The 27,299-nt window shown below is 42.4% G+C and overlaps 3 protein-coding genes across 3 annotated transcripts in view; 2 read left to right on the top strand and 1 right to left on the bottom strand.

Moving 5' to 3' along the window:
- LOC109930473 (receptor tyrosine-protein kinase erbB-2-like) overlaps positions 1-769 on the top strand; it is a 59,961-nt gene extending 59,192 nt beyond the window's left edge. The window contains exons 27-28 of the mRNA XM_048614687.1: positions 75-110; positions 172-769. Coding sequence (XP_048470644.1) covers positions 75-110; positions 172-503 — 368 coding nt within the window. The 3' untranslated portion in view covers positions 504-769. The remainder of the gene's footprint in view (positions 1-74; positions 111-171) is intronic.
- Positions 770-11,785: 11,016 nt separating this feature from the next.
- Positions 11,786-19,410, top strand: LOC109930470 (von Willebrand factor C domain-containing protein 2-like). Its single transcript, XM_020529949.2, has 3 exons — positions 11,786-12,163; positions 17,831-17,960; positions 18,836-19,410. Exons 1-3 carry the CDS (start codon positions 11,786-11,788, stop codon positions 19,036-19,038), a joined length of 711 nt encoding a protein of 236 aa, XP_020385538.1. The 3' UTR covers positions 19,039-19,410.
- An 830-nt stretch (positions 19,411-20,240) lies between these two features.
- The window catches only part of LOC109930468 (zona pellucida-binding protein 2), a 30,375-nt gene continuing 23,316 nt past the window's right edge, over positions 20,241-27,299 (bottom strand). The window contains exons 5-7 of the mRNA XM_048614432.1: positions 25,916-26,032; positions 24,066-24,243; positions 20,241-20,785 (exon numbers count right to left, since the gene is read on the bottom strand). Coding sequence (XP_048470389.1) covers positions 20,688-20,785; positions 24,066-24,243; positions 25,916-26,032 — 393 coding nt within the window. The 3' untranslated portion in view covers positions 20,241-20,687. The remainder of the gene's footprint in view (positions 20,786-24,065; positions 24,244-25,915; positions 26,033-27,299) is intronic.

Genomic DNA, 27,299 nt, shown 5'->3' with positions numbered 1-27,299 from the left:
TAATGTCAATGATGTTTGTTCCTTCTCCCACCGACTCACTTCAATTAGTCCATTGCTGATTCTTAATGTGGGAGGTGGGACGGAGGGTGCATCTGATGAGATCTGGGTCTGTCCTTTGGCACCACTATGACCTGATTTTGCTTCTAATCTTTGTCTTTTGTTTCCTGTCAGACTACATAAACCAGGCAGATGAAACTTTATCTCCCAGCCAAGCTCTGGCTCGTGGTAATGGCAGGAATGGGTCCCTAATCCCAAAAGGTTTGTTCAGAAACACCGTGGAAAATCCTGAATATCTAAGTCAACCGAGTCTGTCTGGGAACAAGGACCTGCCATTTGATCATCCTGATTATTGGGCACCGGATCTCCAGAGCAGGTTGCGCTCTGGGAATTCTCCTTGCCTGATCCCTGCTACCCCGACACTAACACAACCCAACGGATACATCCGGGTTGCAACAGCAGAGAATGCTGAATATCTTGGCCTGGCAGAGGCTAGCAGTGTATAGAGGAATCTGGCAGCTTTGGTATAACCAGCTGTCTCACTGCCAGAAGACTGAACTGACATCAGAACCTAAGCGTACTGAAAGCAGAAGGACACATCTCTCGTGTCCAACAGCATTCATTTGGGGGTGTGGGAGCAGTCTCGTACACACTTACTCTTATTGGGGTAAACACACTGACTTCGTGGAGTACAGGCTCCCCCACACACACTGACTCTTACTGGGGTACAATCCCATACATGCACTGACTCTTACTGGGATACAATCCTATACATGCACTGACTCTCACTGGGATATGGGTTCACTGATTCTGACTCTTTGGGGAATATTTCCAAAGTGAGTACCTCTTTATAAAGCATTATAGAATTGATTTGTGTTCGAATTGAGTAACTTTCTGATGGCTTGGTGCATGATAGAATTGAGCAAACAACAGATGGGACTTAGTTTAACAAATTTTTGAAAGACTGACAGTGCAGCACCTCCTTCATATCTCTGGGTCCCAGACCTGCTGCCTTATTTTGACATTGGGTAAGTGAGACTGACACGATATTTAAGATCAGTTTGTCATTAGTGACTGAGTAAGCTGCAGCAAGGAGTGTTGTTTGACCTTGCTTCTTCCAATATCCCCCCACATTGTGCACCACCATCTGCTAATCTGCAGCTCAGACAAGCTCCCTGCTGACATAACTGCCAGACTGGAGAAGTGGCATCTGCCTTTGACTTTTTCTGGAGTTAGTATTAATAGTTCCAGCCTTTCTTTAGCCATGGAAGTTAACAGCGGGCATCTGGTGACCTAGTTGTTGAGTTGTTTACCTACGGTTTGATCTCGTGACGTGTCGCTCATGCTGGCTTGTAGCTCACAGATTGTTATTTATTCTGTTAAAGTTCAGCCCAAGATCCTGGCTAGCTCCCATTTTCTGCTTCCATATTTTAACCATTTTCAGCATCATTGTATTGAGCATAAATTGTCATTCACCATCCTGACCTGGAAGTATATTGTCACTCCTTCAGTGTTCACTCCCTCACAGCATTGCAGGTCTACCTACAGCACGTAGACTGCAGTTAGGGACGGGCAATAAGTATTGGCCCAGCCAGTGACACTCTCAGTTTGGGAATAAATTAATAAAAAGATTATTGTCCTCTGGCCCCTGGGCTACCTCATTCCTGAGATATTGTAGAACAAATTGTCAGAATCAGATCGTTGATCTGTTTGGGAGTTGAGAGATTAAATGGAGAGCAAGGTTGTGACAGAGTTGTGGAATTCTGCTCCTGAGTTAGTTCACTATCTCTTGGTTTAGTGTCTTGCTCCAGATGAACAGTAGAAGTTCTTTAAGAACTCTGCATCAGCAGTCCGATACCTCCCACTGACAGGCCCTGGCTGTGAGTACTGTAAGATCATGCTTGCTTTCTGACCAGCAATGATGCTGTGTCAGAAACTGGGACACTAACCTAGGCCCTAATGACAAAACTAGCTCCAGTGTCCACAACCATCCAGGGCAGGTTAGAATGACATTTCTACAACAGCCCACAATAACTGAGAAACAAGACTGATGCAACCTTCGTCCAGAAAACAGCTCAAGAAACTGAAATCATGGATTGACCAGAGGAGCAGTAACAAAGGCAGAGAGTTCAGTCTGAAATTAATATTTATATTTTCTCAAATATTTGAATCGGAAATTCTGAATATATCTTTAGTGCAGTGTCATACCGGTGTCAATGCAGTTCTCCTTACAACAGGTGCAGCCTGTACACTGGGAGCTGTAAAGATCTGTACACTGGGAATTACACGTTGTATGGGACTAGGCTTATCAATAGCAAAATGATGGTCTTGAATGTCTGTCACTGTTTGGGAGTTTGATCTCCAGGGCATGTTAGTATAGGTGATGTCTTGTGGTATTATTGATAGGCTATTAATCCAGAAACCCAGCTAACGTTCTGGGGACCTAGGTTCAAACCCTGCCAGTTTGAAGATGAAATTTGAATTCAATTTTTAAAAAGTTGGTATTAAGAATCCACTGATGACTGTGAAACCATTGTTAGTTTTTGGAAAAACCCATCTGGCAGGGAAAGAAATCTGCCTGGTCTGGCCTATACGTGACTTCAGACCCCAGCAATGTGTTTGGCTCTGAAGTGCCTTTTGAAATGGCCTAGCAAGCCCCTCAGTTATATCAATCACTATAAAGTCTCAACAACGAAATGAAACCAGACAGACCACCTGGCATCGACCTAGACATTAGAAAGGACAACGGCAGAAACAGCCCTGTTAACCCTGTGAAATCCTTCTTGCTAATGTCTGGGAGCTAGTGCTAAAATTGGGAGAGCTGTCTCACAGACTGGTCAAGCAACAGACTGACGTCATACTCATAGAATCATACCTTACAGACAATGTCCCAGACACTACCATCACCATCCCTGGATATGTGTTGTCCCACCCCTTGGCTGACGAATCCGTACTCCTCCATTTTGAACAATTGGAGGAAGCTCTGAGGGTGGCAAGGGTGGGGATTTCAATATCCACCACCAAGAGTAGTTCAGCAGCAACATCACTGATTGAGCTGGCCAGATCCTAAAGGACATAGCTGCTGGACTAGGCCAATGGCAGGCGATGATGAAACAAACGAGGGAAAAAAATACTTGACCTCATCCTGACCAATCTGCCGGGTACAGGCGCCTCTGTCCATGACCGTATCAGTAAGAGCGACCGTTGCACAGTCCTTGTGGAGACGAAGTCCTGCCTTCACATTGAGAATAACCTCCATCGTGTTGTGTTGCAGTCTCACTGTGCTAAATGGGACAGACTTCGCACAGATCTAGCAACTCAAGACTGGGCATCAATGAGGTGCTGTGGGCTATCAACAGCAACAGAATTGTACTCCAGCACAATCTGTAACTTCATGGCCTGGCATATCCCCCACTCAACCATTACCATCAAGCCAGGGGATCAACCCTGGCTCAATGAAGAGTGCAGGAGGGCATGCCAGGAGCAGCACCAGGCATATGTAACAATGAGGTGTTAATCTGGTGAAGCCACCAAACAGGACTACTTGCAAACAGCATAAGCAGCCAGTGGTAGATAGATAGACGATCCCACACCAATGGATCAGATGTCAGCTCTGCAGTCCTGCCATATCCAGTCATGAATGGTGGTGGACAGTTAACTCACTGGAGAAGGAGGCCCCACAAATATCTCCATCCTCAATGATGGAGGAGCCCAGCACATCAGTGCAAAAGATAAGGCTGAAGCTTTCGCAGCAATCTTCAGCCAGAAGTGCAGAGTGGATGATCCATCTCGGGCTCCTCCAATGGTCCCCAGCATTACAGATACCAGTCTTCAGCCAATTCGTTTCATTCCATATGATATCAAGAAACGGTCGGAGACACTGAATACTACAAATGCTATGGGCCCTGACAACATTCCAGCAACAGTACTGAAGATGTGCTCCAGAAAATACTGCTCCCCTAGCCAAGCTCTTCCAGTATAATTACAACACTGGCATCTACCTGACAGTGGAAAATTGCCCAAGTATGTCCTGTACACAAAAAGCAGGACAAATCCAACCCGGCCAATTACCGCCCCATCAGTCTACTCCCGATCATCAGTAAAGTGACGGAAGGTGTCATCAACAGTGCTATCACACAGCACCTGATCAGAAATCACCTGATCAGAAATAACCTGCTCAGTGACGCCCAGTTTGGGTTCTGCCATGGTCACTCAGCTCCTGACCTCATTCTAGCCTTGGTTCAAACATGGACAAAAGAGCTGAATTCCAGAGGTGAGGTGAGTGACAGCCATTGACATTAAAGCTGCATTCGACCAACTGTGGCATCAAGGAGCCCTAGCAAAACTGGAATCAAAGGGTATCGGGGGCAAGTTGTCCACTGGTTGGAGTCATACCTGACACATAGAAGGTGATTTTGGAGGTCCGTCATCTCAGTTGCAGGACATCTATGCAGGAATTTCTCAGGGTACTTTCTAAGCCTACAATCTTCAGCTGCTTCGTCAATGACCTTCTCTCCATCATAAGGTCAGACGTGAGGATGTTCAATGATGAATGTAGAATGTTCAGCACCACTTGCAACACTCAGATACTGAAGCAGTCCTTGTTCAAATGCAACTAGATCTGCACAATATCCAGGCTTGTGGTGACAAGTGGCAAGAAATATTTGTGCTACACAGATGCCAAGTAATGACCATTACCAATAAAAGACAATCTAACCACCATCCCTTAACATTCATAGAAGCATAGAAAATAGGTGCAGGGGTAGGCCATTTCGCCCTTTGAGCCTGCACCATCATTCAATATGATTATGGCTGATTATGCAATTTCAGTATCCCATTCCCACTTTCCCTCCATATCCCCTAACCCTTTTAACCATAAGGGCTAGGTCCTGGTCCCTCTTGAATATATCTAACGAACTTGCCCCCAACAATTTTCTGTGGGAGAGAACTCCACACGTTTTCAACTCTAAAATTCTACCTCATCTCAGTCCTGAATGGCTTACCCTTATTCTCAGACTGTGACCCCTAACTCTGGACTTCCCCAACATCAGGAACATTCTTCCCGCATAAAGCCTGTGCCGTCCCAACAGGATTTTACAATTCAATGAGATTCCCCCCTCATTCTTCTAAATTCCAGCGAGTACAAGCCCAGCCAGTCAAGTCTTTCTTCATTTGTTAGTCCTGCCATCCCGGGAATCTGTCTGGTGAACCTTCGTTGGACTCCCTCAGTAGCAAGAATGTCCTTCCTCAGACTAGGAAACCAAAACTGCACACAATACTCAAGGTTTGGCCTCACCAAGGCCCTGTTTAACTGCAGCAAGACATTCCTGCTCAAATTCTTTCACTGTGAAGTCCAGCATACCATTTGCTTTCCTCAGCACCTGCTGAATCTGTGTGCCAACCTTGAGTGACTGTTCCACCATGAAACCCAGGTTTCGTTGCACCTCACCCTTTCCTAAACTGCCACCATTCAGACAATAATCTGCGTTTCTGTTTTTGCCACCAAAGTTTTCCCACATTATATTGCATTTGCCAAGTATTTACCCACTCAGCCAGTCTGTCCAAGTCACCCTGCAGCCTCTTAGCATCCTCCTCACAGCACACACTGCCACCCAGCTTCATGTCATCTGCAAATTTGGAGATACTGCATACAATTCCTTCATCCAAATCATTAATATCTATTGTGTCCCAGCACTGAACCCTAAGACACCCCGCTGGTCACTGCCTGCCACTTTGAAAAGGATCTGTTTATTCCAACCCTTCGCTTTCTGTCTGCCAAATAGTTCTCTATCCATGTCAACACATTACCTCCGAAACCATGAGCTTTAATTTTCCTTACTAATCTGTTGTGTGGAATCTTGTCAAAAGCCTGAAAGTCCAGATACATAACATATACTGATTCACTCTTGTCCACTCTACTAGTCACATCCTCAAAAAATTCCAGAAGATTTGTCAAGCGTGATTTCTCTTTAGTGAATTCATGCTGACTTGGACCGATTCTGTTACCATTTTCCAAATGCTCAGTTATTACATCCTTAATAAATTGACGCCAGCACTTTCCCCACCACCGATGTCAGACTAACTGGTCAATGATTCCCCATTGTCTCTCTCACTCCTTTTTTTGATTGATTGATTTATTGTCACGTGTACTAGAGTACAGAGAAAAACTTTATTTTACGAGCAGCACAGGCAGATAGTAGATAGGATGTATAGATCAGAGGTTGTAAAAAGACTGAGGCCGGGGCGTACAGGTTACATTGCACAGGGTGTGCGCTTGGCGAGATCAATATTAGCAAGATCAGTGTTATTTGAGGCTAGACAGTCCATTCATCAGTCTAATAACAGCAGGGAAGAAGCTGTTCCTGAACCTGCTCCTGTGTTCTGGCTTCAGTATCTTCTGTCTGATGGAAGAGGTTGTAGGAGATCATTACCAGGGTGCGATGTGTCTTTGATGATGTTGGCCACCTTTCCATGACAGCGAGCCGTGTAAATAGAGTCCACAGATGGAAGGTTGGCTTCCGTGATGGTCTGGGCTGTGCACACCACCTTCTGTAGTTTCTTATGGTCCTGGGCAGATCATTTGCCATACCAGGCCATTATGCTTTCAATGGTGCATTTGTAGAAGTTGGTGAGGGACCTTATGGACAAATTTCCTGAGCCATCTGACATGGGAAGTCCAGGACAGGTTGTCAGTTATTGTCACTCGGAGGAACTTGATGCTCTTCACTCTCTCAACCTCAGTTCTGTTGACGTAGATGGTGGCATGTTCTCCTCCTTTCTTTCTGAAGTCACTGATCAGTGCTTTAGTTTTGCCGACGTTGAGAGAGAGGTTGTTCTTAAAAGTGGGGTTACATTAGCTACCTTCCAGTCCATTAGAACTCTTCTAGAGTCTACAGGATGCTGAAAAATGATTATCAATGCATCTGTTATTTTTAGGGCCACATCCTTAAGTACTCTTGGATGCAGAGCATCAGGCCCAGGGTACTTAGTGCGTTTTAATCCCATCAATTTCCCCAATACCATTTCCTGACTAGTAAGGTTTTTCTTCAGTTCCTCCTTCATTCAATGGTGTTACCATCACTGAAGCCCCACTATGAACTTCCTGGGGGTTACCATTGACAAGAAACTCAACTGGACTTGTTACATAAACATGGTCGCTACAAGAGCAGGTCAGAGGCTAGGAATACTCTGGTGAGTAACTCACCTCCTGTTCACCATCTACAAGGCACAAGTCAGGAATGTGATGGAATACTCTCCACTTGCCTGGATGGGTGCAGATCTAATAACACTCAAGCTTTACACAATCCAGGACAAAACAGACCATCCACCACCTTCAACATTCACTCCCTTCACCACATGTGCACAGTGTAAAAGATGCACAGTAGCAGCAATGTATACTCTCTAAAAGATGCACTATAGCAGCAGAGAAATGGGGACACCACTACCTGCAGGTTTCCCTCCAAGCCACTTGTGATCCTGACTTGGAAATATATCACCATTGCTTCAGGGTGACTGGGTCAGAATCCTAGAATTCTCTCCTTAACAACAGGGTGTTCTTACACCCTAAGAACTGCAGCGGTTCAAAAAGGCATTCAGCACCACCTTCTCAAGGGCATGGGTAATGATTAGAATAAATTCCAATGCAATCCCACATGTAGTTTCTGGAACTAATCTGGAATATCACAGACAGGGATGTTGGAGGTGCAGGCCTAGCTTGATAGGCTCTTTGTGCTCAACAGCACTGACTGTTCCACTGAAGTCAAGTTAGAATGAGAGAAAATTCTGGAAGATCAGCACAAGATGGAATCTTTTATGATTCTGGCCAATCATCAGAATCTGCCTGGAACTCAGAATATTGCGATGACGATCAAGAAGCTTGAGAAACTTGAAGCTTGGAGCTTGAGAAACACCAGGCAGGGCAGGACGATCTGCCTGGATTGAGGAGGGGTTTTTGGAATTACTCCCAGAAAGTAAAACTGAACATTAAGTCCAAATTCTGACATCACCCACTCCCAACTCATGACATTAATGAAAACCCAGCAGCTAATATGGTTTTATTTTGGGCTATTCCTTATTTATTTTCATTGTTTATTGGGATCTCAATTTTAAACTTGTTTTTAACACCATCGGTGGATTTTACAAGAATAATTCATTGCAGATTCCTGTCAAGGATTTTGTGCTTGATGTTGTGTCAAGAGCATTTCCAATACAAATATAAATTATGTAGTAGTGTGTACATTTGCCAGTGTACAGAGAGTCTATCTCCTCGCCTGGTTATATAGGAGCGCAGCTCACAGCATATAGGCCAGTACTCTGAATGCAACATGTCTACAGCTCCCAGTGTACATCCTGCACATTGTTGCCAGGAGCTCTTTGCGTTGACACCAGTCTGGGACCTGTCAGTGGGAGGTATCGGTCTGCTGCTGCTGAGTTCTCAGAGAATGAATGTCTTCTGCTGTTCACCTGGAGCAAGAGACTAAACCAAGAGAGAGTGAACTAACTCAGTTCTAACTAACTAACTAATTCTGACACTGAAGGAGAGACAATATATTTCCAGGTCAGGATGGTGAATGATAATTTATACTCAATAAAATGATGCTAGAAATGGTTAAAATATGGAAGCAGAGAATGGGAGCTAGCCAGGATCTTAGGCTGAACTTTAACAGAATAAATAACAATCTGTGAGCTACAAGCCAGCATGAGCGACACATCACGAGATCAAACCGTAGGTAAACAACTCCCAACAACTAGGTCACCAGATGCCCGCTGTTAACTTCCATGGCTAAAGAAAGGCTGGAACTATTAATACTAACTCCAGAAAGAGTCAAAGGCAGATGCCACTTCTCCTGTCTGGCAGTTATGTCAGCAGGGAGCTTGTCTGAGCTGCAGGTTAGCAGATTGTGTGCACAATGTGGGGGGTTATTGGAAGAAGCAAGGTCAAACAACACTTCTTGCTGCAGCTTACTCTGTCACTAATGACAAACTGAACTTAAATATCATGTCAATCTCGCCTACCCAATGTCAAAATAAGAATTAGGGCATGCTGCAATGTCAGAAGGGCTATCTTTCAGTTAAACTGATGACTTGCTCTCCTGAGCAGGATTGTAGGGATCTCACAGCATCTGATTTTCAACCAATAAAGTGTCAATTATCTGGCCATTATCCCATGAAGGTTTCAGTAATTTGAGAGGGAAAGGAACAGAAAGATTATATGTAATCGATGGGAAGGCAATGATCCAGTGGTGTTACTGCGAGACTATTAACCCAGAAACTCAGCCAATGTTCTGGGGGACCTGGGTTAAAATCCTGCCATGGCAAATAATGAAATTTGAATTTGATGATGGATCTGGAATTAACAGTCTAATGACGACCATGAAACCATTGTTAATTGTCAGGAAAAAACAACATCTGATTCACTGATGTCCTTCAGGGAAGGAAATCTGTCATCCTTACTTTGTCACATCTGCATGTGACTCCAGACCTACAACAGTTGACTTTGCAAGGTCTCTGGGAAATAAATGTTAGCCTAGTCAGAAATACCTATATCCTGTGAGTGAATTAAAAAAAGATCAAATGGGTGGGAGAAGGCCCATGAGGAGCAAAAGTATTGGTTGAATGGCTTCTTTCAGTAAATTCTCTATAACTGCATTTTGTGGAATCTTGCTGCATACAATATGGCTGTTTTGTTTGTCCATCAGTTTGTTCATCTAATTGGAACCATAACTCAAGTAAAAGCTAAAGAACTGTATGTTTCAAATTCCCTTTCTTCAAAGCTATTGTGTATTGCAGACCCCAACCCCATTGTCCCTAACCCTGACCCAGTCCCTGTCACTCTGTCTCTGTCTCTGTCACTGTCACTCACTCATCCCCATTGTCCCTAACCCTGACCCAGTCCCTGTCACTCTGTCTCTGTCACTGTCACTCACTCATCCCCATTGTCCCTAACCCTGACCCAGTCCCGGTCACTCTGTCTCTGTCTCTGTCTCTGTCTCTGTCACTCATCCCCATTGTCCCTAACCCTGACCCAGTCCCTGTCACTCTGTCTCTGTCACTCATCCCCATTGTCCCTAACCCTGACCCAGTCCCTGTCACTCTGTCTCTGTCTCTGTCACTCATCCCCATTGTCCCTAACGCTGACCCAGTCCCTGTTGCCAGAATCTAATTTTCTGCTCTGAGCAACAGTCCTCGTCTTGCTGTTCAGACTGAGTAAGATCAGCTGATTATTGACACACTGCACTGTCAGATCAGTCTTCTTGGCATCACCTGTCCCTCACACATACTGATCTATTTTTTATTCATTCATGGGATGTAAGTGTCACCAGTATTTATTACCCATCCCTAATTGCCCAGAGGGCAGGTAAGAGTCAACCACATTGCTGTGGGTTTGGAGTCACATGTAGGCCAGACCAGGTAAGGATGACAGTTTTCCTTCCCTGAAAGACATCAGTGAACCAGATGAGTTTTTCCATTAATTGGCAATGATTCATGGTCATCATTCGACTCTTAATTCCAGATTTTTATTGAACTCGAATTCCACCATATGCCATGGCGGGATTTGAACCTGGGTCCCCAGAACATTACCTAGGTCTCTGGATTAACAAGTCCAGTGATAATACGACTGAGCCCTCACCTCCCATGCACAATACAATTTGTTGCTGACTACAATAGTGTAATGGGTGTTTTTTTTTTCATTCATGGGATGGTGGTGTCATTGGCTAGGCCAGCATTTATCGACCATCCCACAAGGCAATTAAAAGTCAACCACATTGCTGTGGGTCTGGAGTCACGTGTAGGCCAGACCAGGTAAGGATGGCAGTTTCCCTCCCTAAAGGACATTAGTGATCCAGATGGGTTTTTCCTGACAATGGCATGGTCATCAATAGACTCTTAATTCCAGATATTTATTGAATTCAGTTCCACCATCTGGATTCAAACCTGGGTCCCCAAAATATTACCTGTGTCTCTGGATAAACAATCCAGTGATAATACCACTTGGCAATCATCTGCCTTTTCAGGGAGCACTTCACATCATGGAAATCCCATAAAAAGGTGCTTGGGGTCAGTTGAAAAATTCAAAATTGAGCTTCATTGATTTCTAGCATATCAAAATAGTAAGAGAAGGAGGCTATTCAGCCATTCAGTCCACTTTCACTCTCTCAAAAAGCAATCCAGTTGGACCCACTCTCCAGAGTCAAGGAGAGTAGATGGAGTGACAATTAAAGGCTGAATTGCCTAACCCTTTTGCCATGTTCCTTGCCCCTCCTGCATCATCAATTTTATGTGTTCCCTTCTATCTTCAGTCTATTGCTCCTATTTCTATCTCTCTGCTCTGTAGTATGTCAGAAATTGTCTTTATGTGAAGGCTGCTGATAGGAATGAACCTTGCTGTATTTTGCAGGTCAATATGCGATATTGTGACTAACTGCTCTGTCGCACCATATCATTACTGATAAACACAGAACGTCAAACTAATATCTGGCTCAGAGACAGCAGCTGCAGCCAAACAGGGGGGAGATAGCATCTGTTTCAGTCTATTTCTGCTTTCGACACTGTTAGTTACAGCCTGTCTTTGCCCATGGAAGTTAGCAGGAGGCACTTTCTTGATTACATTGGCATTTTTGACCAAGTTAGTGATGCCAATTACCTGCAGACTGGTCCCAGCAATTGGTATAAGACGTCATTCAGACTGAGTGTTTATTACAGAGGAGTGGGGGCTCACAACATTCTTCATCCCTGTCCCTTTGCTAAATACAACGGAAGAAGATATTCTTCACATTGTTCCATGCTGATGGCAGTATTGAGAAAGCTGTCCTGTCTCATGTTGGTTTGCCTGACACTGACACACATAGCAAAGTCCAAAGCAGCCAGTGTTAATGAAATCCTTTCTAAGGGTGATTCTGACTATGTGCTGTCAGATTACCGAGGGAAAGGTTGCATTGATGACAATGGATTTGTGTTCGACGTGGGCGAGAGGTTTTACCCCACTGCAACTGCTTGCCCCTGCGTCTGCACTGAAACTGGTCCAGTGTGCCGTAAGCCTCAGTGCCCTCGAATCTCCTCCCGGTGCATCCGTGTCAGTTACCATTCCTGCTGCCCACGCTGCTTGGAATTCCGCAACTCGTGTCAATACGGAGGCAAAATGTACCAACTATTCCAGGAATTCTGGGTAACAACAGATTATTTCATTCTGTTTTGGTTTGAAACACCTCATGTGGTTTTATTGAAGGGAAACAGTCAGTGTGATTTTTACTCGTACTGTTTTTGTACAATCGTAAGTTTCCCTAAAATCAGGAGATTTACAAAGATTCATTAGGGGGAGATACTGAGAAACTATTTCCTCCAGGGAGGAGCCATAGTTGTAAGAGAAGACTAGTTCATTCAGGGATGATACCAGGAAGCATATTTCTTGACCAAAATACATAGCATGGAGAACTGAAAACTGGGATTACCCTCCTTAAACAGAAGGATTGAACAGATTAGATTGCAAGTGTTCAAAATCCAGAGAGGTTTATACTGATTAGATGGAAAGAAACTTCCCATTGGCAGAAGGGTTGAGAATCAGAGGACACCAATTTAGCAAAAGAACAAAAAGCAAAATGAAGAAAAACCTTTTAATGCAGAGAGTGGTTTAGATTTGTGATGCACAGCTTGTTGAAGGTAGCTTAATTGAGGCTTTCAACAGAGAATTGGAGAAGCAGTTAAGGAGAAGAAACACAGGGATTAATGGAAAGGGCAGAGGAGTGGAACTTGCTATTGTAGATCGTCTACATGAATACAACATGCTGCAAGACTTCTCTTTGAGCTGTAGTGTTCTATGATTCTATTCGATAATCACTGTCCCTCAAAAGTCTGTGGATTCTGAGGAGACAAGTGACACATTTGAGACTGAGATCAGTAAATTCTTGGCTAGGTAGGAGAATCAATGTCAGGAAAATGAGGGAACAGGCACTGATCAGTCGGGATCTAATAGAACAGTGCCTCAAAAGGTGATCAGGTGTGTAGATGAGGTCGGGCAGTTGATGTAGTTTATATGGGAATCAGCAAAGCCTTTGACAAAGAAGGTAAAATCACATAGGATCCAGGATAACTTGGCAAGATGGATCCCAAATTGGCTCAGTGACAGGAGACAGAGAGCAGTGGTAGAAGGCTGTTTGTCAGACTGGAGAATAGTATCCAGTGGCATACCATAGGGATCAGCACTGGTCCATTATCATTTATGATGTAGATGAGAATGTGTGCCTGTGTGTGTGTGTGGGTGTGCGTGAGGTAGGGTGGGGGGGGGGGGGGGGGGGGGGGGCACGGTGTTTGTTTAGAATTTTTGTGGAGGACAAGAATTTTGTCCAGATAATTGACAGTGAGGAAGAAGGTCTTAGGTTACATAAGTCTATAAATGGATTGGTCAGAGGTGCATATCAGGGGCAGATGGAATTTAATCCTGACAAGTGTGAGGTGATACACTTTGGGAGAAATAGCAAGACAAGGAGTACTCAATGAATGACCAGACATTAGGAAGCTCAGAGGAACAGGGGAATCTTGGGGTGCTTGTCTATCTTGGAGTGCTTGTCTATAGACTCCTGAAGTGGGTATGGCATGTTAATAGGGTGGTTGAGAAGGAATATGGGACACTTGACTTTATCAATTGTGGCATAGATTATAAGACCAAGGAGGTTATCTTGGAGCTATACAGTACTTTAGTGAGCCTACAGCTGGAGTACTGTGTGCATTTCTGGTTTCCACACTATAGTAAGGATGAGATTGAACTGGAGCGGGTGCAGAAGAGATTCACCAGGATGTTGCCTGGGATGGAACATATCAGCTATAAAGATAAACTCGGTTTGTTATATTTGGAGCAGAGAAAGCTGAGAGGGGACCTGATTGAGATGAATAAGATTATGAGGTACATGGCCAGGATAGATAGAAAGCAGCTGTTCCCCTTGGTTGAAGCATCAATAACAAGGGGCATAATTTTAAGATGAAAGGCAGGAGGTTTAGAAGGAATTTGTGGAAATGTTTTTACACCCAGAGGATGGCGGGAATCTGTAATGCAATGCCTGGGACGGTAGTTGAGGCTGGAAACCTCACCTCCTTTAAAAAGTACTTGAATGAGCACTTGAAATGTCATAACATTCAAGGCTATGGGCCAGGTGCTGAAAAGTGGGACTGATGTATATTTACAGCAGTTTCTGTCTTGCTTGATGGGTCAAAGGGCCTCTTCTGTACTGTATGATTCTATGTAAATGCTAAATTGCCTGCTATAATAAAAACAAAGCAGTCCAGATGCTGGAAATCTTAAAAAACAGAAATTGCTAGAGAAGCTGAGCTGGTCTGGCAGTATGTTTGGAGAGAAAGCAGAGTTAACTCTTCATGTCCAGTAACCTTCTCCAGAATCAGTTTGTTAATTCTGCTTTCTCTCCACAGATGCTGCCAGATCTGCTGAGTTTCTCTAGCATTTTGTGTTTTTGTTCTCAGTTGCCTACTCTTGTTCTCAAATGTTCTGAGGGTACAGTTTTCTCTTGCATTTTTTAAAAATGATGCTTACAAACACATGCATGCTAACATTCATAGAACATAGAACATAGAACATTACAGCGCAGTACAGGCCCTTCGGCCCTCGATGTTGCGCCGACCTGTGAAACCAATCTGAAGCCCATCTAACCTAAACTATTCCATTATCATACATATGTTTATCCAATGACCATTTAAATGCCCTTAAAGTGGGCGAGTCTACTATTTTTGCAGGCAGGGCATTCCACGCCCTTACTACTCTCTGAGTAAAGAACCTACCTCTGACATCTGTCCTATATCTATCACCCCTCAATTTAAAGCTATGTCCCCTCGTGCTAGCCATCACCATCCGAGGAAAAAGGCTCCCACTGTCCACCCTATCTAATTCAAACATTTAAAGTGACTGATCTGTCCCCTAATTTAACAAAAGGGGTGATAGTGTCTGGATAGTGGTGAAGAATGATGTGCAACAAGCAGAGTGAGAAAATAAATTGGCGGACAGTTGACTTCAATGGGACAAGAATAGAACAAGGTAGGATTGACTGCAACAGGAGTTCAGATGAAGGGTCTAGGCCCGAAACGTCAGCCTTTCTGCTCCTATGATGCTGCTTGGCCTGCTGTGTTCATCCAGCTCTGCACCTTGTTGTCTCACATTCTGTGAGCCTTGGTCATTACCACCCACTGTGCAAAGGATTCCCGCTCAGCTTGGTGGTCACAGAAATACCGATCAGGGGTTGGGACATTTTCTGATGAAGGGTCTAGGCCCGAAACGTCAGCCTTTCTGCTCCTAAGATGCTGCTTGGCCTGCTGTGTTCATCCAGCTCTGCACCTTGTTGTCTCGGATTCTCCAGCATCTGCAGTTCCTACTACTCCACCTTCAAAGAGGAAATGGTTCAGGTACAGTCAAGGTATATTCCCTCTCATGGGAAAGGGAAAACAAACAAATCCAGAATTCCCTGGATGACAAAGGAGGGAGAAATTAACATTGGAAAGAAAAAGTATGTTTGTGACAGGTTTGAGGCAGAAAATACTTTTGAGAACCAGGAGGAATACAGGAGGTTTAAAGGGGATGTATAAAAGCAAATAAGAGAAGCAAAGTGGAATTATGAGAAAAGACTAGTGGCTAAAATAAAGGGGAATCCATAGGCATTTAAATAATAAAAGAATGGTTAAAGGAGGAGCAGAGTAAATTAAAGACCAAAAAGGGGATTGACATATGGAGATGGCGAGCATGGCTGAGGTGTTAAATGAATACTTTGCATCTGTCTTTATAAAAGGGGAGACACCCAGGTCATTGTGACAGTGAAGGAAACTCTGTCACTAGAAGAATTCAAAATTAATAAGGAAGAAGTCTAGATGGATTATTTGTACTTAAAGTTGACAAGACACCGGGTCCAGATGATATGCAGCCAAGGATTTTGAAGGAAGAATAGAAATTGTAGGGGCACTGGTTTTCCCTGGACTTAGGGGAGGTGATAGAAGACTGGAGAATTGCAAATATTATAGCCTTGTTCAAGAAAGGTTGTAAAGATAATCCCAGCAATTATAAACCAGTTAGTTTAACTGTGGTGCTGGGGAAGCTTCTGATAATGATTATTCGGGATTGAATTACTATTTACCTGGTAAAAGGTGGGTTGATTAAGAAGAGTCAGCATGGATTTCTAAAGTGGAAATTGTGTTTAACTAACATGCTGGAGTTTTTTTTGAAGAGGCAACTGAAAAGTCAATGAGGGTGACTCTGTTAACACGGATTTTCATAAGGTGTTTGATACAGTGCCACATAACAGAAGAAAGTTGTAGATCATAGCATGAAATGGACTGTACCAATGAGGATACAAAATTGGCTTTGTGATAGGAAACAGAGTAATGGTCAATGGCCATTTTCAGGCTGGAGGGAGGTTTGTGGTCAGTATTGGGATCCTTTTCCTGATATATATTAGTGGTCTAGCTCTTGCTGTGCAGGGACAATTTAAGTTTGCAGATGACACAAAACTTAGAAGAATTGTAAACTGTGAGGAGGACAGAGTGTGGAACTCCAAAAGAACATTGACAAGTTGGTGAGTGAGTGGATAGGTGGCAGGTGAGGTTCAAAGCTGAGAACTGTGAGTTAATGCACTTTGGTGTGAAGAATATTGAACAACGATGCAAAATAGGGGGTACAATTCTAAAGAGGGTGCAGGAGCAGAGGGACCTAAGTGCATATGGGCATAGATCAGTGAAAGTGACAGGGCAACTGGAGAGAACTATTAATAAAACAAAATGTTCTCAGCTTTATTACGAGGGGCATACAGTACAAGAGCAAAGTGATGTTGAACTTGTAGAAGACACCTGTTAGACCTCAGCTGGAGTTGTGGGCACCACATTATAGGAAAAATGTGAATTCATTGGAGACAGTGCAGAAGTGATTTACAAGAATAGTTTCAAGAAATGACAAACTTCAGTGATGAGGAGAGATTGAAGAACTTGACACTTCTGCTTGAAGGGAAAGTGACTGAGAAGGCATTTGATAGAGGTTTCCATAATTGGTTGAACAGAGTAGAAAGGGAGAAACTCTTCCTGATCGTAAAAGGCACAAAAATGAAAGGGCATAGATTTAATGACTTGCAAAAGAAGCAAGTATGGAGAATAGGCAGGTGACTGGCACTAGGTAATGATGTTCTTTCGAACAGCTGAGTCAGGCATGATTGGCTGAATGGCCTCCTTCTGTGCTGTATCACATCTGTGGGCCAAAAGGTCTGGGTTCAAGACCCACTGCCCCATGTGTCATAACATTTCCAAACAGGATTAAAGGAATTTAAAAGTACTGCACACTTAGTCAAGTTAACCATCGAAACATCACCATCTGCTGGCTTTAAACAGACACTACATGAAAGTGGCAATGTTCTCTCCACTGAGACACTACATTAAAGTGGCAATGTTCTCTCCACTGAGACACTACATGAAAGTGGCAATGTTCTCTCCACTGCTGCCCATGTCTGCAGATTAACAGGTGCCTTTATTTCCGTTGCTGCACAATTTAAAAATCATTGTATTCAGTAAATTTATTCCAGGTTAATGTGTTAATCAATTATTTCTGCCTAATTGTGAGCTACATCCTGGCAGGTGCTGCGTCTAGCACCTCCTTCTGCTGATTTCTTTGTAAACATTGATATTCTGCAAACCAATGTCCCAAATCCCCATTGCTTAAACAAAATTAGTTTCCAGGATATATTTGTTCCTGCTGACCCACAAATCCTGTCAGCGTTTTAATGGTTGCTGTTGAAATTATTTGTCAAAATGTTTTGTTTTAATAAATCACTGATTTCTGATGTATAACATTGTTTTGTAGCCATCTGCCTGTGAAAGGTGTCGATGTGAAGCTAACCGAGAAGTGTACTGTCTGACTGCAGAGTGTGCTCCTGTCCATTGCGTTAACCCATCGTATGAACCCAATCAGTGCTGTTCTGTGTGCAAACAGGGTAAGTCTCACTTACAATATGAATGTAGAATCAAAAGCACTTTAGGTTGGAAGGAATTGACTATCCCAACACTCTCCTCCTGGTCACCCATCCCCCATAAATCAGAGTTTTTCCAAAGATTTGCTGCTGTATTGTTACCCACATTAAGTGCTATGCTCGCTTGGCACACCAGGCTTGATTTGGAGTTGTGAGGATTTACACTGTTAGCTAACAATACACCCACAGTGAAGACAAAATTCAGACTGTCCTGCAGCCTGCAACTTATTGGTTTGACTCCATTATCTGTGGCACCGGCAAATCAGTTCTTAAAGGAGATAGTTGTTTCCTGGAAACTCCGTGTACATTGCATTATTGCCGTGTGGGTAACACAGGCTCCCAGTACATGACTAATGGCAACATCAGAAAAAATTATCAGATTTGCCAAGGCTGTTAAAGCATGCACAGCAACGATACTATCAAGTGATGCTGTCAGTCGTGTGGGGTCAATGCAAACAATGTTGTAGTTGGGAGAGAGGCCCCTGTATAATGACCTCACCTTGCAGCTGACTCAGGAGGTTTGTTCCTTGCTAAATGGTGCAGCTAAAAAGCCACTTAATTAGCATCCATATATTCACTCGCAACTGAACTGAGTACCCTGTGGCGGAGAGTACAAATGTGCAAGGTCAATGCACTAATATTGGGCGATGGTATCAAGGAATATGAAGCAAAGACCAGTCAATTGAGTTGAAGCCTTAATCAGCTATGATGTAGATGTCACAGGATAAACAAAACTTCTTTCAAATTGACCTTTGGTTTGTATTTATGAAGTTTGTTAAATGGTCATTTACGAAGCTGCCTTTCCTGGACCTGCCATTGTAACACTTTGATTCTTGCAGGACCGAACTGTTTTGCAGGAAATACCATTATCCCTGCTGGTGTGAAAGTGGAAATGGATGGAAAGTCTGTCTGTTTCTGTCCATATAAGGATGGCTCCTGGGAACCTCAACAGCAAGCAATTTGTAACTCCCGTGGAAGAAGGCTGGGTCATCATCATAGTGTAAAGGAACGACACCACTGGGAATGGATACAGCAGCGATAGGCTCACTGCTGCAATACTGTGGACCAGCTAATGTTTCCCAGATTGTGTTTTACAATGACAAAGAGGATCTTAACCATCTGGCTACTAACATTGATTTGGAGAGAGCTGGACAATTGTCAGGTGTCAACGGTAAAGCAAGTCTTGTTAGAATGGAGAGTTGGGGTTGGGACATTCCTGATCCTCTTGGCTACACAGAAATAATCTGAGGGTTACTAGTCTAAGGCCTCTTCCTCTTGATCTCCACTTTAATGAGTGGAGCCTTTTGGTTGCACTGACCCTCAGAGCTCTGTTGGATTCTTCAAAAGTCAAATTGGTGAGGCAAGGTCTAGGGAACTAGCAGAAAGCCTGAGTTTAAGTGGTGCGGTCAATAAATGTGAAGTTGGAAAAGCACAGCAGGTCAGACAGCATCCAAGGAGCAGGGAAGTCAACATTTTGGGCCGAAACCCTTCGTTCGGGTCCTGATGAAGGGTTTCAGCCCGAAATGTTGATTTCCCTGCTCCTTGGACGCTGTCTGACCTGCTGTGCTTTTCCTTCCACATTTATTGACTCTAGCTTCCAGCATCCTTCTTGCTCCTGCAGTCCGTACTGTCTCTGAGTTTAAGAGGTGCAGGAGCAAGAAGTGGATAGATCAACCAGTTGAATTTTAACTCTGTTACCACGCAGTTTATGCTGGGCAGAGAGAATTAAAATCTGCCCTTCCTCTCCAAGTGTCAATACTGGATTAGTGCTTTGTACTATAGTCCTGTTCCAGCAATATGAGAAATCAGCGCAATATACCTTTGCTCTTAACTTCCAGTGAAACACGACAGCTTTCTCAACTGATGTGGAAGACTCTCCACACTGTATCTCCATGTCTGTTTGCAAGGGGTCTGACATTTATTGTAAAAATATAAATAAAAGTTGTTTGATGGTACATCTTGTTGCACTCTGTGCCTGTGTTTACATTGACGTAAAACTGTAAATCATGATAAAACATTGACAAAAGTTTAGCTTGCACCATATTCATGGCCTTGTCTGCTTAGTGAGCTTATAGAAACACACATGCAGTCACTGTAACCAGTAACATTTCTGTGCGAATTGTTTTTAAAAAACTGATGATTGATTGTTCTGTGGTAATAAAATAATCACTGACATATATTGCTGGTCTTTTGTTTCCCAGTTAAACAACTGATTGATAAATGCAAACTGAAAGAAGCTGGTGCTTGATTTTAGTTGCATTTTTAAAGAAGCTTTAACACTTCTAATAATTTATCGATAGTTCAATAATCTAGATTGTTTGATTATACACAACAATGGGTAACATAGCTTTGCACTAATAGCACATTAATGTTGAATATTAGCGCCATCAGCAGACTGAGATTTGTGCAATATTTAACGATTACCATCAAGTGATAGATAATATCAATTGAATTAGGACAGCAGAAGCAGTTACAAATCCTCACAAAGCTAGATCTTACAGCAATTGCTCCCAATAGAGATTTCACAAATGTAGTTTATGTATACAGATAGATCTTTGTAAAACAATAACGTAATCTGACTAATAATATAAGTGGTTGACTCGTGCTTAGCTGGTGAAATTGTTTTTGTTTTTGTTTAGAGAGCAACACTAATTGTTGAGATGAATATAATATGTCAAAAGATGGCTCTAGTTAGCAGGCAGTTGCTCCATAGTAATTAATCTTGACACTGGTGCAGGGTCTACAGAACACATCATTGTTGGGATTGTACATTCCGTGATCACAAACCACTGCAGGAGTAAATATGGAAACACTGTTAGGATAGAAATATGGCAACTAGAAACAGAAGCAGAGCAAATTCTCAGACATCCTCATATACAGCATCGAACATGCGCATAAAAGTGAGATGACAGATACCAACATCACCAACCTGAATTTTTTTTCACTTTTAAGTCATGCTATTAGTACAATGTCTATATAGATTACCAGTAACAAATGAGCTTGTAGTTCCCACAGCATACAAATAGAAACTCAAATGCCAGAAGCTTTTCATTCATGGGATGAGTGTAGCTAGCTGGGTTAGCATTTATTACCCTTGAGAAGAAGGTGGTGGTGAGCTGTCAACTTGACTGCTGCATTCCATTTGGTGTTGGTACACCCACAGTACTGTTAGGGAGAGAGGTCCAGGATTTTTACCCACCAACGTAGAAAGAACGGTGATTAATTCCCAAGTCAAGATGGTGAGTGATTTGGAGGTGAACTTGCAGTGGGTGGTATTCCCAGGTATCTGCTGCTCTTGTTGTTCTTGATGGAAGTGGTTATGAGTTTGGAATGAGCACTTTGTGGAGCCTTGGTGATTTTCTGCAGTGTATCTTGTAGATAGTACCACTGATGACTGTGTCAGGCTGTTGTTTGACTAGTCTGAGACAGCTCTCCCAGGTTTTGTACTAGTCCCAATATTGGTAAGGAGGGTTTTGCTGGCTTAACTGGGTTGAGTTCGGGTTTGTCATTGTTTTTTCCACTGTTGAGCTCGATGCCTGGTGGTCTGTCTAGTTTCACTCTGTTTTTGAGAATACTTTTGTGATTGGTACATCTCAATGCCTTGTTTGGCCTTTCCAGAGGGCAGTTAAGAGTCAATCACATTGCTGTGGTTCTAGAGTCATGAGTAGTCCAGATTACGTCAGGACAGCACATTTCCTTTCTGGAGGACCATCAGTGAACCAGACAGGTTTCTTTTTATGACAATCAACAATGTCTTTTAATTCTATATTTTGCTGAATTCAAATTCCACCATCTTCCTTGGTCAGGTTCAAACCTTGGTCCTGAGAACATTACCTGGGACCCTAGATTACTGGTCTGGCAACAATATGACTAACCATTGCCTCCCCTATGACTCTCCCTCACAATCCCCCTCCTCCCACAAGCTGCTTGATAGTACAGTTGATAACCTCTTCTATCACTTTCCTGATGATCCTGATGTGCATAGAGAACACCTAGTGAAGGGGTTCAGGGATCAGTTGAGGCAAGGTACACAGCAAGAACTGGGAATCTAAGACAAAGAACAAATGTTCTGGGGCACTGGTGGGATGCAGAAAGAGGTACACACGTACTGAAGTAGAAGGGGACAGACAGATCTTCCTGAATGGGGTAGGTTGAACAACTAACAAAGGGGTAAGGAACAGTGAGAAATATTCTGAAGGCCATGACACAGAGAGACAGATTCATCTTGAAAGAACACAAAATGTCCTAACGTGAATAATGACAAGTACTGACAAATACCTTCAAAGGGTGGGAACAGGGGACAACTAACCCAATTAGGATGGAAAAGTGAGTTAAAGTTACTGAAGGGTCAGAGATGCTGATGGTTAGGTTGCAACAAAAAGTGAGCAAGAAGGTTTTATGGCCCCTTTATGCAATGCCAACACTTCTGAGACAGGATCTTTATCAAATTTTGACTGCTTTCAGTAGTGAAACACTATTGATAAAAAATTGCCTAGTGTATATTGATAATGGATCCCTGATCATAAATTAGTTTCACACCAGGAGTTGCACTGTATATTTGCTATTCTGCCCATTGTACTTTGCTAGAGATTGTTCAGGAACCCCATTCCTCTGCAGATTTGCCAGTTATTGCTGTGGTATGGGAGAAGCTCAAGGAAATACTCACAGATATTCATTAGATAATTGACTAATTTTGTTATTAATTCACAGGCTGTGGGTGTTGCTGGCTAGGCCAGCATTTATTGCCTGTCTGTAGTTGCCCAGAGAGCAGTTAGGAGTGAACCACATTACTGTGGGTTTGGAGTCACATGTAGACCAAGTTAGGTAAGTATGGCAGCTTCCTTCCTTAAAGGACATGAATGAACTAATTAGGTTTTCATGATCATCGCCGTACTTCAGATTTTATTAAATTAAATTCAAATTCCACCATCTGCCATGGTAGGACTGTGAACCTGGATCTCCAGATTATTAATCAATGGACTAGTGACAGTCCTGGAGAAGGGTCCCAACCTGAAACATCAACATTCCTGTTCCTCTGATGCTGCTTGACCTGCTGTGTTCCTCCAGTTCCACACTGTATCGACTCTGACTCCAGCATCTACAGTTCTTGCTATCTCCAGATTAGTAGTCTAGTGATAATACCATTAGCCATTGCTTCCCAATGCAATTTGTAATTCACAACTTTGTGTATTAAGTTTTTTGTTGTGCAAATGGCTTTGGATAGAAGGGTGACAAATGCAACTTAATGCAGAGAAATGGGAATAGTATTCAAGAAAAGAGAATGAGAAGGACAGAACCTAAATGTTTAACTGTGCAGAGCTTCTCATAATGTGTTAAAGGTTTATATATACCTATTTCCTATGTTTACAAGAATGTCACTACATCCTTTTTCTGTTACACCTGATATTAGATTGTAGTTGTTGAGACCTACATTTCCGATATTATTCCTTACTTTCTGTAGTCCCCTGGGGTATGTACTGTTATGGTATATCTCTGGGACAGGTGGGATACACAGACAGCCTTTTCCTATCTGTCATTTTTGTACATTGCCCCTTTCTGTTGCTATCTATTCCAGGTGCAATTATTGTCAATTTCTCAATTTTGGTCTAAGCCCTTCTGAATCTGTGCCCCACATATATCAATGCAAAATGTGACCATAGGCCACCAATTATATCTCAAAGACCATAACCTGCCCTGGTCAGATCGCCAAATCTCTACCTCAACCAACCTCTCTACCTGTCCCCTTCCAGCAACAAAAGGAAAGAACAGAGAAAAAGGGAGTGAGAACGTAACTAAAAAAAAGCAGCACAAAGTCCTGAAAGGCATAAACAAGATTATATTTTAATTTACTGCCAGCAATATTCACCATGGATTTTTAAAGGCAGGATTGTAGGCAAAAGCATAAAGGTATAATTGAGCTCAGGATTTTATAGATGGGCCATTAAATATAAAAAAGGGAAGTTAGACCATGGCTGATTATATGCACTCCTGGACAGCCCTCCTACGGGAAGGATAAGACAGCTATGGAAAGTGTAGGATGAAGATTCAATTACCAACTACAGAACTCACCACAGCATTCAGAACAATCCAAGTGGGTTAACTTATTTTTTCCAAACCCTGGGCGACAATGATCCACTCGGACTGTTTTCAGAGAATTTGCAATGTAATAGAAGGTGGGCATGTTATCCTTCATTTTGTCCAATGCAATCCTCTGCTTCTTGAAGAAAGCTTCAATACGATTTCGGGCCTGAAACAAAATCACACACAATCTGTATCATAACATCAGGATAGGTTTCCTCACAGAATGGCGAAGGAACAAAACAGAAATACAAAAAAACAGCAGGTTTAAGGAATTCTTAGTTTCCCTGGGCAGCCAAGTGTTGAATGTTTTTATGTGTGTAGTGTGACATTAAAACACATACTAATGTCACAACAGCAAACTATCAGAATTAGATTTCTTACTGGGATCTTCACCCTAAATTTCTAAATACATAAGTCATTTTAAACTTTAAATACTTATAATCTGCTTCTAGCATTGTCCCATTTTTGCCTTAATTTGTGTTTGTAAATTCTAATTTACTTTTTAATTAATCTATCTTTACAAATAATTATCCTCAGAAAACTTCAACCTGGTTATCTGCTTTCTTGATCTTTTTGGGTCCTGATGTCTCTTTTTGAGGAAAGATGAAATTCAATAGTGTTGAAAAAACTCAGTAGACCTGGCAGCATACGTAGAGAGAGAAACAGAATTAACCTTTTCAGTCTGAAATGACTTCTTCAGAACTGAAATGGATTGGAAAATTGTATTTTTCATGCAGTAGACAAAGGGAGGAGGAGGAGCAAATGGAACAAATTATAACAGTTGTCTACCTCTATCTATAGCATAGAAAACATCAATTTCCAGATCCTTTCAGTTATGAAGGAGAGTTGAAATGGATTTGAGGTATTAACTCTGTTTCTCTCTCCACAGATGCAGCCTGAGTTTCTCAAGTACTTTCTGTTTTTACATCAGATTTCTAGAATACACTGTACTTTATTTAAGTTTACTAAATTGGCTGAAATGTCTAATATGACTTTATGCTGGAAGATAATGGTCAATAACAGGCACAGCAGCAGCTTATATTAAAGTGACTCAACAAATTAAGTAATATTTTGAATTAAAACATGGGTCAGGGAGCTACATCATCAAGATTGTGCTGCTACAGATAGCAATCATATAACATGCTGTAGTTATTCTCTTTCTCCTTTCTCTATTTACCCTGACTGTTTCATAGTGCAGAGATCAATCCTGATGCTTATTGTCTAAATCTGGATGCTAGAAAGTACCTATGACGGGACAGTAGGGATATGGAAGGCCACCCTTTGTTGAGCAACCACCCCAAATCCCTAACCTATTATTCCAGAGCACAATGCACTGTAGTACTGAACAGAAAAGCCAAAAGAACTATGGATACCGGAATCAGAAACAAAAACAAAAACAGAAATCACTGAAAAGACTCAGCAGGTCTGGCAGCATCTGTGGAGAGAAATTAGAGTTAACATTTTGGGTCCAGTTACCCTTCTTCAGAAGCACTGTAATACTGCTGTAGGCAATTTTGAAATCAGCTCTAACATTTATTTTAAAACCATGTTCAGCTTGGTAGGTCTACATATAAGACACACCATTTAGAAAATTTTAGCACACCATTCTGCTTTGTCTGAAATGCTTTTGTCAGTACCATGATTGTCAGTAGATAAATACATCTTTCCAATTCAGGGCAAAATCAGTTCGCTGAAATCTGGAAAGTGAGCTTAAAGACTGTGTTTGTACACTGCCATTATACATATTCTACTTGAAACTTAGGGATAGGCTTTCACTATCAGATTGGTTCCATTTATGACAGTCATCATAGACTGGCTCTCAATGTTCCTTGACTTACCTTTTCGACTCTCCTGTTGGTTTCATCCTCACAGTCATGTATGAATTTTCTGCAAACTTCTTCCCAACCATAGCCGAAAGGATCCACTGTAGGTTTGAAAAGAAAATAACTTGTGTTCTAACCAATGCTGCAAGTTGAGCCTGGAACAGAGGTCCTCTACAAATTTTTCGATCAGTTATGGTTCAAGTGACTGCATGCAGTTTTGCGAAACAATGGAATTGAGAGGAGATTCTCATTACACTGGAATAACTTTCTGAAAATAACTGCATACATTACTGGGATACTGTCAACAAGGTACCACCACTGGTTGTTGAGCTTTTCACAGGCTATTCTAAGAGACCACATATTTTTCACTTTTTGGGTTTACAAACTGAAATGGAGTGGGACTGTGACCCTAGAATACAAGTTATACAATTTGAAAAACAAGTGTTCCATTTTGTTAAGTTTTACAATACAGTGTTGGTTCTTGAAAGCAAAAAGAGATCTTGAGACTGAACTTCAAGAAACTTCGAAGTTAAGGAAATGCTGCCTGGAAACAACTCTCTGATTGGCTGAGTTGCAGAGTATTTAAAAAAAGCTGGAAGTGCCCAGAGTAGCAGAGAGAGAGAAAAAAAAGAACATCCAGAAGCCGCATACTGCTTCTCTCTTTCTCTTTTAGGTGGGAAAAAGACAGCAAATTCCAGAAAGCCTAAAAGAAAGAATTCATACAAGACCTATGTTCACCTGGTCAACCAGCAAATTGAGAGACAATGATCACTATACAGACAACAGTGTCTCACCACTGCGCAAATCAAAAAGACTGCAAGAGGAAAAGGTCTTTCCACTGTATTCTCTGGATTGATCTTTGAAATTTTGCCTTCCACCCATAAAATCTGTGATCAACCCTGTCTTTTGTCTGCATTAATCATGACAGAGAGAAAAAGAGAGACAGACAGTGTGTGTTGGGGGGTTTTGAAGGAGTTCAAAGTTTTGGAAAAGATCTGTAGCTCGGGTTGTGGGTGAGTTTGTTGACTAGCTCGCCGAACTAGCTTGTTCTCGTTCAGATGTTTCGTCACCATGCTAGGTGACATCGTCAGTGGAGCCTCCAGTGAAGCGGTGGAATTCTACCCCACTTGGAATTTATACTGTTTGGTCCGTTATGGTGAGTAGTGTCATTTCCGGTTTTGATCTGTATGTGTTTGTATATGAGGTCCAATTCTATGTGTTTATTGATTGCATTACAGGTGGAGAACCATGCCTCTAGGAAGTCCCGTGTGTGTCTATGTTTGGCTTGGGCTACTATGGTTACCTTGTCCCATTTGAACTGATGGCCTTCATTGTCTGAGCGAACCGATATTAAGGAGAGTTCGTCGTGCCATTTTGCTGCTGGTTGATGTTCATATAT

This window comes from Rhincodon typus, chromosome 30 (genome assembly GCF_021869965.1).
Source record: "Rhincodon typus isolate 14 chromosome 30, sRhiTyp1.1, whole genome shotgun sequence".
NCBI classification, from domain to species: Eukaryota; Metazoa; Chordata; class Chondrichthyes; order Orectolobiformes; family Rhincodontidae; genus Rhincodon; species Rhincodon typus.
The sequence above is the reverse complement of the archived record's forward strand: the minus strand, read 5'-3'. Positions and strand labels throughout refer to the sequence as shown.

Bases quoted from the DNA above. Each gene is read 5' to 3' on its own strand.
- LOC109930470 (XM_020529949.2), top strand. From the start codon at position 11,786: ATGGCAGTATTGAGAAAGCTGTCCTGTCTCATGTTGGTTTGCCTGACA. The intron at 12,164-17,830 runs GTAACAACAGAT...ATTGTTTTGTAG, and splicing joins AACTATTCCAGGAATTCTGG to CCATCTGCCTGTGAAAGGTG. The intron at 17,961-18,835 runs GTAAGTCTCACT...TGATTCTTGCAG, and splicing joins CTGTTCTGTGTGCAAACAGG to GACCGAACTGTTTTGCAGGA.